We start from the raw sequence: 13,898 nt of genomic DNA, 5'->3' as shown, positions 1-13,898 counted from the left end.
ACTCAGCATTCAGAAAACGAAGATCATGGCATCTGGTCCCATCAGTTCATGGCAAATAGATGGGGAAACAGTGGAAACAGTAACAGACTTTATTTTGGGGGGCTCCAAAATCACTGCAGATGGTGACTGCAGCCATGAAAGTAAAAGACGTTTGCTCCTTGGAAAAAAAGTTATGACCAACCAAGATATAATATTAAAAAGCAGAGACATTACTTTACCAACAAGTGTCTGTCTAGTCAAAGCTATGGTTTTTCCAGTAGTCGTGTATGGATGTGAGAGTCGGACCTTAAAGAAAGCTGAGCACCAAAGAATTGATGCTTTTGAACTGTGGTATTGCAGAAGACTCTTGAGAGTCCCTTGGACTGCAAGGAGATCCAACCAGTCCATCCTAAAGGAGATCAGTCCTGGGTGTTCATTGGAAGGACTGATGTTGAAGCTGAAACTCCAATACTTTGGCCACCTGATGCGAAGAGCTGACTCATTTGAAAAGACCCTGATGCTGGGAAAGATTGAGGGCAGGAGGAGAAGGGGACGACAGAGGATAAGATAGTTGGATAGCATCACCGACTCAATGGACGTGGGTTTGGGTGGACTCTGGGAGTTGATGATGGACAGGGAGGCCTGGCGTGCTGCGGCTCATGGGTCACAAAGAGTCAGACACGACTGAGCGATGGAACTGAACAATCCCAAATGTTTCACATGTGCTGCTGCTAAGTCACATTTCATTTATTCTGTTCTTACACAGTTAGTTTTAGGGTACCAAGTACAGGATGTATTGTTGTTCCCTGTTTGTCTTTATCTTGTTAGAATGGGCTCATCATTTCACCTACTGAGATGCCTTCAGATCAGACTCTGTCATCTAATGCATTAGTTACTCTCTTCAGCTTTAGGTCATATGTACATTCAATCAATAATCACAAAAGATCTTCATTTACATATTATTAATTTAAATCCATATGGTATGTATCACAATTTGATATTCAATTGCATACTTTTAACTTTCTAATTATTTCATGTGCATAAATCTCATTTTCATTCTCAATACAATAGTATTTTAAGTTTATCTATAGAAAGGATCATGTCTTCAATTTATCCTATAGTTGCTGTTGTTCACTCACTCAATCATGTCTGACTGCGACCCAATGGACTGCAGCATGCCAGGCTTCCCTGTACTTCACCATTTCCCGGAACTTGCTCAAAACTCATGTCTATTGAGTCGGTGATGCCATTCAACCATCTCATCCTCTGTTGCCCCCTTCTCATCTTGCCCTCAATCTTTCCCAGCATCAGGGTCTTTTCCAATAAGTCGGCTCTTCGCATCAGGTGGCCAAAGGATTGGGGCTTCAGCTTCAGCATCAGTCCTTCCAATGAATACTCAGGGCTGATTTCCTTTAGGTTTGACCGGTTTGTTCTTGCTATCCAAGGGACTCTCAAGAGTCTTCTCCAGTACTACAATTCAAAAGCATAAGTTCTTTGGCATTCAGCCTTCTCTATGGTCCAACTCTATGTCTGTATATGACTACTGGAAAAACCTTATCTTTGACTATACGAACCTTTATCAGCCAAGTGATGTCTCTGCTTTTTAATATGCTGTCTAAGTTTGTCATAGCTTTTCTTCCAAGGAGCAAGCATCTTTTAATTTCATGACTACATTCACCATCTGCAGTGATTCTGTAGCCCAAGAAAATAAATTCTGTCACTGTTTCCCCATCTATTTGCTATGAGGTGAAAGGACCGAATGCTGTGGCCCTAGTTTTTTGAACATTGAGTTTTCAGACAGCTTTTTCACTCTCCTCTTTCAATCTCATCAAGAGGCTCTTAAGTTCCTCTTCACTTTCTGCCATTAGGGTGGTGTAATCAGCATATCTGAGATTATTACATTTCTCCCAGCAATCTTGATCCCAGCTTGAGCTTCATCCAGTCTAGCATTTCACATGATGTACTCTGCATATAAGTTAAATAAACAGAGTGACAATACACACCCTTGACATACTCCTCTCCCAATTTTGAATGAGTCTGTTGTTCCATGTCCAATTCTAACAGTTGCTTCTTGATCTGCATATGGGTTTCTCCAAAGGCAGGTAAAGTAGTGTGGTATTCTCATCTCTTTAAGAATTTTCCAGTTTGTTGTGATCCACACAGTCAAAGGCTTTAGTGTAGTCAATGAAGGAGAAGTCCATGTTTCTCTGGAATTCCCTTGCTTTTTCCATGATCCAACGGATGTTGGCAATTTGATCTCTGATTCCTCTGCCTTTTCTCAATCCAGTTTGTACATCTGGAAGATCTCCATTCCCATACTGTTGAAACCTAGCTTGAAGGATGTTGAGCATAACCTTGCTAGCATGTGAAATGAGCACAACTCTGCAGTACTTGAACATTCTTTGTACGAGGCAATACAGATTGTGTGTGTGTGTGTGTGCTCAGTCAGTCACTCAGTAGTGTCTGACTCTTTGTGACCCTATGTACTGTAGCCCACCAGGTTCCTTGTTCATGGGATTATCCAGGTATGAATACTGGAGTGGGTTGCCATTGCCTACTCCAGGGGATCTTCCGAATTCTGGGACTGAACTTGGGTCTCTTGCATCTCCTGCACTGGCAGGTAAATTCTTTACCACTGTGCCACCTGGGAAGCCCACCAGGCATAGATTAGATTTCAATAAATATTTGTTGACTTAAAACCTAAATTATAGTGTTTTTACATTATGGCTGTACCAAGAATGAGTAAACATTAATCTTTACCTCAGGGTTGCTTAAGTGCTAACTTTCTTTTACATTCATACAGAAACGTTTGTGGGGAAAGCTATACCTGCCAAAGAGTCACAAAATTGCTTCGAAATCACTGATAAGTTATTATTGTACAAACAGAGGCCACAGTGCCATCTAGTGAATGTTACTCGTTTACTTCTGTTGATCACAAGCTCATTTTCACTCCTATAATGGAAAGGCATGATTTTTTGGTACTTCATATAGCAAACAGAACCAATACAAAACCAGCACATGAGACATGGTTGGTTGCACTTTAGGTCTTATAAATTTTCTATAAATAGTCTCATCTTGGGGCTGTTGTAAGTCTTATGATTATACTGTGCCTTGAGATTATGCTTTAGTTTTATCAATCTATAGTGATACAATGTCATTCATGTATCTAAACTGCAGATACAAGCTGAGGATGGAATTTTTGTACTGAGTTAAAGAGTACTCAATTGTGTATGACTATTAACTTATAAACTATCACCAAAAGAATCCATTATCCTTCTCTTAACAAATATTAAAGTTTTATTATGATTTGCATTAAATTCCATTATATCAAGTTGTAATAAATTACTCCTACACTTGTAACCCAAGGTCATTCTCCCATATAAAGTCTGTCCATTCAGGTCTATGACTTTCACAAGCCAAACACTTTAACATCTTCGAAAATAATACAATTAGGGTATTGGGCTTAAGGTGCTACAAATTTCCCAAAGACAGATTTGATGTCTATGAAACTACAGAGTTTAATATTGCCTCACAAAATGTACTGGAGATACTGAATAGGTAATGGTGATTAAAAATTTACATTTCTACAAGTTAGAAAATAAACTAAAGAAACTACCTAAATTTAGCATTGTTATCTCAGAGTGATGTCACCAAATGCATGAACTGATGAATCTGTAACATAACCTACTAAGAGTTCAGAAAATAGACTCTCCAACCTCTTTAACCCATTCAAATTGATTTATGATCTATGATTCAATGTTTCATGTTAAAAGAAAGGAACTGAGCTAGAGAAAGGAATAATGGGATGATTTTTAAAATAATATAACCTCATTCACTTCTGATAATCAAAGACATTCATATATTTGGTTACTCTTAATTTCTAATTATCCACAACAGGAGGACAGAAATAGCATGAACAATTAGAATTCCTGTATCAGGGAAACTGGCAAGCATTTATGGAGTCTCTATGACTATCTTTTTTAATATAATGAGTGTTTACTATACAATAGGCTCTATGCTAGATATCAGACAAAATAAAGACATGGCCTTATCTTAAGGAGGTATCAATTTAATAGAAAGCTAAGATAGGTATAGGGCTTCCCTGTGCTTCAGGGTAAAGAATCTGTCTGTAATGCAGGAGACGTGGGTTTGATCCCTGGGTCAGGAATATTTCCTGGAGGAAGAGATGGCAACCCACTCCAGTATTCTTGCCTAGGAAATTCCATGGACAGAGGAGTCTGGTGGGCTACAGTCCATGGAGTTGCAAAGAGTCAGACATGACTAAGCACACACACAAAGACAGGTATACAAATAACTAGAATAGAAGGCATAACATAAGTGAAAGTGAAGTTGCTCAGTTGTTTCCAACTCTTTGTGACCCCGTGGACTGTAGCCCACCAGGTTTCTCCATCCATGGGATTCTCCAGGCAAGAATACTGGAGTGGGTTGCCATTTCCTTCTCCAGGGGAATCTTCCTGACCCAGGGATCAAACCCAGGTCTCCTGCATTGCAGGCAGACGCTTTAACCTCTGAGCCACCAGGGAAGCCTTAGTACCTAGGTAAAAACAGATGTGTAACAAAATCTTAGAGGAAGACCAAGACTCAGAAATTTCCTTAGGAAGCTAAGATTGTCATTGTAATCCAGGCTTTGAAAAAGTTATTTCAAAAGGTAGGGATATACAGAAGAGGTAATTTGCAATACAGACGCATGGGAAAAGTTACAGAGGCAGAAAAACATGTAGTATGGTTAGGAAGCAGCAGGTACTTCAGTTGGGGACAAACACAGTACATGTGTCCAGGAAATAAAATAGGATTATTTTATTTAAAGATTACAGAGGACCTTAAGTCTAAGGAATTTGGTCTTTATAGTGAGCCAGTGAAAATTTTCAGCGAGATATAATAATCATTTATAAGATTATTCCAATTGTCTTAGAGGTAATGAAGGCTTGGACTAGGATAGTGAGGTAAAGATGGAAGAGGAGACAGTTGGCAAAAATAATGCAGAGGTAAAAGTGACCAGATGTGGAACATGACTAAATATAGAGGGAGAAGAAAGAATCCATGAATCTGAGATTTCAGTCTTAGATAGATGTATATATCCAAGGACAGTAGAAAGGTGGAAGTAGGCTGTGAGAAAGATCAGGGTTAGTGACATAGATTTGGGAATGGAGAGCTGAAGCTAAGAAAGCAGCTAAGGGATTACTGAGGGGATAATGTACAATTGAAATAAAAGAATAAATTCAACGAATGTTTACTGAAAACTTATCAAACACCAAGAAAATAAACTTTAAAATGTTTTCTGAAAACTTATCATGTACCCAGCATGTTCATGTGGTGTTAAGGATAAAATGGACAATGAGATAAACATAGTACCTGCCTTCATCCAACATTTGGGAAAAGAGACTGCTGGTAACATAAATAGAAAAGGAAGAGTCAGAGCACAGGATTGAGAGAGTATGTCACACAGAGAAAAAAAACTTATGGTTACCAAAGAGGAAAGAGGGTAGAGGAAGGATAGAATAGGAATCTGGGATTAGCAAACACAAACTACTATACACAAAACAAATAAAAAAGCAAGGCCCTCCCGTACAGTATAGGGAACTATATTCAGTATCTTATAATAAAAAATAATGGAAAAGAATATGAAAATACCTATGTGTGTGTATATATATATATATATATATATATGAATCACTTTGCTGTAAAGCAGAAACTAACAACACTGTAAATCAATTATACTTCAGTGAAAAAAAGTATGTTACAGAAGCCAAAGAGAAAGTTCCTAGAAGGTAAAAAGTAGTTGACAGTATTATATTCTTTTGTGCTATAAAGACCAGAAAACAAGAAGGACTAAGAAAAAATCATTAGACTTTATCATTAAAAGGTCATTAGTGGGACTTCCCTGGCAGTCCAATGGTTAAGACTGTGCTTCCAATGTAGGGGATGCAGGTTTGATCCCTGATCAGCGAACCAAGATCCCACATGCCACATGGTATGGTAAAAAAGTTTTTTAAAAGGTCACTAGTGATATTCAGAAGAGCAATTTATAGAATCATGGACACAAAAATCATGAAGAGGGGAGTAGATGATGAGGCCAAAAATTTAAGAGTAATTCTTGTCTTTCCCTCTACTATCCTGGTGGCTCAGATGATAAAGCGTCTGCCTTCAATGTGGGAGACCTGGGTTCGATCCCTGGGTTGGGAAGATCCCCTGGAGAAGGAAATGGTAACCCACTCCAGTACTCTTGCCTGGAAAATCCCATGGACGGAGAAGTGTGGTGGGCTACAGTCCATGGGGCTGAGTCGGACACGACTGAGTGACTTCACTTTTACTTTCTACTATCCTGTATGTGCTGTGTCAGAGAATTCTCTCACCTTCACTTTCATATTGTATCTAGAATCTGACCACTTCTCCCCATCCACACTTCCTCCATACTGATTCATGCCACCATAATCTCTTGCCTAGATTATTTCAGTAGCGTCCTACCTTTTCCCCCTGCTTCTACTCTTACACTCAGCTCAGTCTGTTCAACACAGTGAATGAGTGATTTTATTAAAATGAGAATCAGATCTTGTCACTCCTCTGCCTCAAACTCTCTCACTGGTTCTCCATCTCAAGAGTTAATGACATAAATCTTTACAATAAAATACAACGTCTTTCTTACAGATCTGTTTCCCTGCTACTTCCTTGATCATATCTCCTACTTTCCCTAATATTGCCTTAGCTCCAGACACACTAGTTTCTCTGCTGTTCGTCAAACACCATCCACATGTTCCTACTCCCACACCCCCCACAGCCTTTGCACTTGCTACTCCCTCTGTCTGGAATGCTCTTGTTTAAGATATTCATAGCTAGATCCCTCTTTTCCTCAGGTTTCTACTGAAAAACTACCTTTTCACTGAGTCCTTCTGTAAAATTACAACCCTTCATTCCTCCTCTAAAACATTTAATACTACCCTTTCCTACTTAGTTTTCTCTAGCACTTATCACTGTCTAATATAACAGGGATCAGCAATCTATGGCCTCTGGGATACATCCAGTTTACCATCTATCAAGCTAAGTTTTACTTTTTTGAAAGGTTGAAAAAATCAAAAGAATATTTTATGATACAAAAAGTTATATGAAATTCAAATTTTAATGTTCTTAAATATAAAGTTTTGTTAGCACAAAGTCGTGTCAGTTTGTTTACATTTGGTCTACAGCTGTTTTCATGGTACAACTGCAAAGTTGAGTACTTGCAAGAAAGACTATGGCCTAGAAAACCTGAAATATTTACCATCTGGTTCTGTACAGAAAATTTGCTGACCTTTTTAATATACCATAACATTTATCTTTTTATTGTCTGTCTCTCCAGTAGAATATAAACTCTGTAGGGGTAGACAGTTTTGTCTACTTTGGTCACTACTACATCCCCAAGGCCTAGAATAGTATTTAACATGTAGTAGACAGTTAATAAAAATTTTTTGAATGAATGAATACTAAAAAAATATAGGCAATAATTTTAGGTTATAAAGTTTGGTAATAAAAAGAAGGACAAACTGTAATTTGGGAAGGATGACAGGTTGAAGGAAAGCTTTCAGATAGAGAAGGCCTAAAAATAATTGTAGTGACAGGGAAAGAAACGGTAGAGAGAAAAAGATTTAAAACCTAGCATTGAAATTTGTAGAGAAGGTCCCATGGGAAAGTTACTTCTTTCTCTTAGATAAGCAAGAAGAAAGAATGGATAAAGAGGAGAGGAGCTGATGTCAGTGGCTACAAGCCCAGAAAATTATTATTATTTTTTTTTGCTAAAACAAAGGATAAAGCATGGGGCTTAGGGATAAAAAACATTTCACAATTACCAAGGATTGGTGGAGAGTAAGAAAGAAAGTCAACGAGAGTCAGTTTTAGTCAGTGCTTATGTGAAAACTGAGGGTTTTCCTAGTGGCTCAGATGGTAAAGAATCAGTCTGCAAAGCAAACCTGGGTTCGATCCCTTGGTTGGGAAGATCCCGTGGAGAAGGGAATGGTTACCCACTCTAGTATTCTTGCCTGGATAATTCCAGGGACAGAGGAGCCTGATGGGCTACAGTTTATTGGGTTGCAAAGAATCAGACATGACTGAGTGACTAACACTTGGGCTTCCCAGGTGGCAGTAGTGGTAAAGAACCCGCCTACCAATGCAGGAGACATAAGAGATGTGAGTTCGATCCCTGGGTTGGGAAGATCCCCTGGAGGAGGGCACATCAACCCACTCCAGTATTCTTGCCTGGAAAATCCCATGGACAGAGGAGCTTGGTGGGCTACAGTCAATACGGTCACAAAGAATAGAACACAACTAAAGCAACTTAGCATGTGAAAACTAAGAAATTTTATCAGATTCAATAAACATGGTTTTGTAAAATTTCTGAACAGTGCTCAAATAGATCAAGGGAAGGAGTGAAAAAAAAATCACAAAATAAAATTAACCAGGCTAGGTGGGAATAGCAAAATAGTAAAATATGATGAACTGTGTGATTTTTTCACCTTTCTATCTGTCTTAGTGCACAGTAGACTATTCTTACATATGGAGGGTATCAAATCAGTATCTGGTAAGTTTAAGACAAGAAAAATAAAATGGAGAAAATACTAATAGTAATCAAGTAGGCAATCCAGCCTTAAATGATATAATCACAAAGTAAGTATACAGATTAGAACACACCTGGTTTCCTGCTGTCTTATTCTTCCCTCCCTCACTACTAATACCATTTGAACTCCCAATTATAGGCTCAGTTCCACACTAGGCTCTAGAACCAAAGCTAACACAAAGGAAATTTAAGAAGCATTGCTTCAAGTCTTAGAAAACTCTTATTTTCTAATCACTTTGTATTCTCTTTTAGGTAACTGCAGTCTGGCTCCCCATGCCTGAGCTCATCTTTAGAGCCAGTCACTTTAAGTTTAGAGCTCAACCCAAAACTAAACCCAGTCACTTTAGGTTTGGAGCTCGACCTTGCTTTTTTTAGTCTATCTACACATATGCCCAGTGATGTAAAGATTTTAGTCCTGCATCTGAGTCCAAATCTCAATGATTGAAGACCTGTTCCCTGATTGATGAGCTTATGTGATACCAACTACCTATGCGCCTGACTTATGGAATCTTTCCAACTTAAACTTTCCCCACTGCCATAATCTTCTGATTTGCTCATTAGAATACCCTGATGCCAACTGCTTTACTGAGCTGAAGGCAACTTGTTCATCTTTGTAACTTCAGAGACTATTACAGTATCTCATACTATATTCCTTCCATCTTGAAGAGGGGATGAGATATCTCTTCTTGGCCTGCAGATGCATCCATCTCCCAGCTCTAAGTCTCAGTACTTCTCAGTCTTCCAGATTAACACAAATCATAGAAGTCACAAAAGCTTTGTGATTCTCTTCTTTATACATCTTTAAGTAAGCAGTGGGAAATTAACTTTCTGAAATAGTTAATGGTATTCTGAGAAGAAATATAATTAGGTAACAAAATCTATGTGACATCTTTCAAGGTCTTTAAATAAATAGTAGTCACCTGTCTTTCTGAAACAATTAAATGTTAGCCTGTGTAGAAATACGATACGGTAAATAAACTTTCAACTTCTCTTTCAGGACTGTGAATTTATAACAAACTAAATGGTAAATACTCTTGTGAAAGAAAATCTGAAGTATTCATTCAGACAAATAATCCTTCAAAGTAAACAAATCTTCGAAGAAAATGTCTAGAATTACATCCTTTAATCACATATTTTCCCCTAAATTTGTCATTAAAACTTAAAAAGCAACCAAAAGCTTCATAGTGGGTCTATACTTGTCCATCCCCTTTCTTTGTCCTACAACAAGGCAATATACTCCCTTCCCATCATGTGCATACTATTATGATAAGCAAAGGAAGAAATGTCCCAATTGCTTTGGGAAATATGAATGGCTCTATCCTCAAACGAGTTTTATCTATTTTACCTTCTAGAATTTTGTCCTGATAAGAACTCAATTGCTATACTTTTAAAAGAGTGGTAGAAAGGCAAGAGCTAACCCATAAAGTAAAAGAATGTTATTTCATCCAAGTATTTGTTCTAACTGAATGCCTGACCAAAAAAAGTGTTTACCTTACAATTTATTCTACTTCAAAGGACAATACTGAAGATAGTTAGTAGCAGATAATTCTGTTCATGAATTCCAATGATACACTACCTTTCAGAACAAAGTGTTAAAAATAAAGAGTAAGCAATGGAATTAAGAGTCTATAAATTCTTTCTCCTATTGGGAAGTTCTACTTATTAATGTTCATAGTGTGTCAGTCAGGAAACTATCAATTTGACTTTGTCCTGTATGAAGGAACTCTCAGATATCCTAACCTAATAAATAGTCAAGATACCACATTGTAATTATCTCTCTGCCACTGCCTATAACATATGCTATCTTTAAAAAAGAGATAAATCAAAAGACCTTATCAAATCGTCCCAAATGCAGGTAACACGAAGCCATGTTCCTCTGTAGCTTGGCCAAGTCCAGATCAGATTGATCAGCTGCATAAAATCTCAGAGAATAACAGTACCAGTGCAGGGCATTATCAAAATTGTGTACCTAAAGTTTAAAAAGAAATAACAAAATTACAGAGATATCTCTACATGTGACCCTAATTGGTCCAAGTCATCTCTAGAAACAAAAAATGGTAATGCTGAAATTTTTAGTCAACCAAAACACATCTTTAGTTGGATGCTAAGTGCATTTTATTACCAGCCTTGATAAATATAAGTCATAGTGGCAATCAATATTCTCTCTTCTTCCTTCACATCAACAAAATTAAAAGGCAACTTATGGAATTAGAGACAACAGCTGCAAACTATATATTCAATCAGAATATGACCCATCAGGAAGTGTCCGACTCTTTGAGACCCTGTGGACTATAGACTACCAAGCTCCTCTGTCCATGGGATTTTCCAGGCAAGAATACTGGAGTGGGTTGCCATTTCCATCAGGAAGCTTCCATAAGCCTCTTATCCTTATCTGTTAGAGGTCAGATAGAATGAAAACCACAATCACAGAAAACAACTGATCACATGGAGCACAGCCTTGTCTAACTCAATATTATGAGCCATACTATGTAGGGTCACTCAAGACAGGCGGGTCATGGTGGAGAGTTCTGACAACACATGGTCCACTGGAGAAGAGAATGGCAAACCACTTCAGTATTCTTGCCTTGAGAACCCAATGAACAGTATGAAAAGGCAAAAACATAGGACAGAAAGCGTCTGCCTGCAATGCAGGAGACCTGGGTTCGATCCCTGGGTTGGGAAGATCCCTTGGAGAAGGAAATGGCAACCCACTCCAGTATGCTTGCCTGGAGAATCCCATGGACAGAGGAACTTGGTAGTCTATAGTCCACGGGGTCGCAAAGAGTCGGACACGACTGAGTGATTTCACTTCACTTCACTTCCCCAGGTCGGTAGGTGCCCAATATGCTACTGGAGAAGAGTGGAGAAATAACTCTAGAAGGAATGAAGAGACATAGAAAAAGCGAAAACAATACCCAGTTGCAGATATGACTGCTGACGGGAGTAAATTCCCATGCTGTAAAGAGCAATACTGCATAGGAACCTGGAATGCTAGGTACATGAATCAAGGTAAAATGGACATGGTCAAACAGGTAATGGCAAGAGTGAACAGCGACATTTTAGGAATCAGGGAACTAAACTGGACTGGAATGGGCGAATTTGATTCAGATGACCATTATATCTACTACTGTGGCCAAGAATCCCTTAGAAGAAATGGAGTAGCCATCATAGTTAACAAGAGTCCAAAATGAAGTACTTGGGTGCAATCTCAAAAATGACAGAATGATCACTGTTTGTTTGCAAGGCAAAACCATTTGATATTAGAGTAATCCAAGTCTATGTCCCTACCAGTAACGCCAAAAAAACTGAAGTTAAATGGTTCTATGAAGACCTACAAGACCTTCTAGAACTAACACCCAAAAAAGATGTCCTTTTCATCATAGGGGACTGGAAGGCAAAAGTAAGAAGTCAAGAGATACTTGGCGTAACAGGCAAATTTGGCATTGGAGTACAAAATGAAGCAGGGCAAAGGCTAACAGAATTTTGCCAAGAGAACCCACTGGTCATAGCAAACACCATCTTTCAGCAACACAAGAGAATCCTCTACATATGGACATCACCAAACGGTCAATATTAAAATCAGATTGATTATATTCTTTGCAGCCAAAGATGGAGAAGCTCTATACAGTTACCAAAAATAAGACTGCGAGGTGACTGTGGCTCAGATTATGAACTCCTCATTGCAAAATTCAGACTTAAATTGAAGAAAGTAGGGAAAGTAGGGAAAACTACTAGGCCATTCAGGTATGACCTAAATGAAATCCCTTATGATTATACAGTGAGGCATTATACATGAAGCAGGGATCAAGACCATACCCCCAAAAAGTAATGCAAAAAGGCAAAATGGTTGTTTAAGCAAGCCTTATAAATACCTGAGAAAAGAAGGCAAAGGAGAAAAGGAAAGAGAAGCTCATCTCAATGCAGAGTTCCAAAGAATAGCAAGGAGAGATAAAGTCTTCTTCAGTGATCAATGCAAAGAAATACAGGAAAACAACAGAATGGGAAACACTAGAGATCTCTTCAAGAAAATCAGAGATACCAAAAGAACATTTCACGCAAAGATGGGCACAATAAAGGACAGAAATGGTACAGATGTAACAGAAGCAGAAGATAATAAGAGGTGGCAAGAAAACACAGAAGAACTATACAAAAAAGATCTTAATGATCCAGATAACCACAATGGTGTGATCGCTCACCTAGAGCCAGACATCCTGGAGTGTGAGGGCAAGTAATGCACAAAGCTAGTGGAGGTGATGGAATTCCAGCTGAGCTAATTGAAATCCAAAAAGATTGTATTGTGGAATTGCAGAACCCAATATGCCAGCAAATTTGGAAAACTCAGCAGTGGCCACAGGACTAGAAAAGGTCAGTTTCCATTCCAATCCCAAAGGGAATGTCAAAGAATGTTCAAACTACTGTACAACTGCACTCATCTCACAGGTTATCTCACAGGCTAGTAAAGTAATGCTCAAAATTCTCCAAGCCAGGCTTCAACAATACGTGAACCAAGAATTTTCAGATTTTCAAGCTGGATTTAGAAAAGGCAGAGGAACCAGTGATCAAATTGCCAACATCTGTTTGATCACAGAAAAAGCAAGAGAGTTCCAGAAAAACATCTACTTCTGTTTTATTGACTATGCCAAAGCCTTTGACTGTGTGGATCACAAGAGATTGGAATACCATACCATGTTATCTGCCTCGTGTGAAACCTGTATGCAGGTCAAGAAGCAACAGTTAGAACTGAACATGGAATAACAGACTGGTTCCAAATTGGGAAAGGAGTATGTCAAAGCTGTATATTGTCACCCTGCTTATTTAACTTATATGCAGAGTACATTGTGGGAAATTCAGGGCTGGATGAAGCACAAGCTGGAATCAAGATTGCAAGGAGAAATATCAATAACCTTAGATACGCAGATTACACCACCCTTATGGCAGAAAGCAAAGACGAACTAAAGACCCTCTGGATGAAGTGAAACAGCAGAGTGAAAAAGCTGGCTTACAACTCAACATTCAACAAACTAACATCATGGCATCTGGTCCCATCATTTCATGAGAAATAGAAGGGGAAACAGTGGAAACAGTGTCAGACTTTGTTTTGGGGGGCTCCAAAATCACTGCAGATGGTGATTGCAGCCATGAAATTAAAAGACGCTTAATCCTTGGAAGGAAAGTTATGACCATGCCATGATCTGGTCCCATCACTTCACTTCATGGCAAATAGATGGCAAAGGAGGTGGCATACTTTGGCCACCTGATACAAAGAACTGACTCATTTGAAAAGACCCTGATGCTGGGATAGATTGAGGGCAGG

The 13,898-nt window shown here is 38.6% G+C and overlaps 1 protein-coding gene across 1 annotated transcript in view; it reads right to left on the bottom strand.

Moving 5' to 3' along the window:
• TEX11 (testis expressed 11) overlaps positions 1 to 13,898 on the bottom strand; it is a 239,607-nt gene that overhangs the window by 95,561 nt on the left and 130,148 nt on the right. Inside the window, exon 16 of the mRNA XM_040265735.1 lies at positions 10,416 to 10,553. Coding sequence (XP_040121669.1) covers positions 10,416 to 10,553 — 138 coding nt within the window. The remainder of the gene's footprint in view (positions 1 to 10,415; positions 10,554 to 13,898) is intronic.

The sequence above is a fragment of the Oryx dammah genome, unplaced genomic scaffold, assembly GCF_014754425.2.
Source record: "Oryx dammah isolate SB20612 unplaced genomic scaffold, SCBI_Odam_1.1 HiC_scaffold_23, whole genome shotgun sequence".
Lineage (NCBI taxonomy): Eukaryota > Metazoa > Chordata > Mammalia > Artiodactyla > Bovidae > Oryx > Oryx dammah.
The sequence above is the reverse complement of the archived record's forward strand: the minus strand, read 5'-3'. Positions and strand labels throughout refer to the sequence as shown.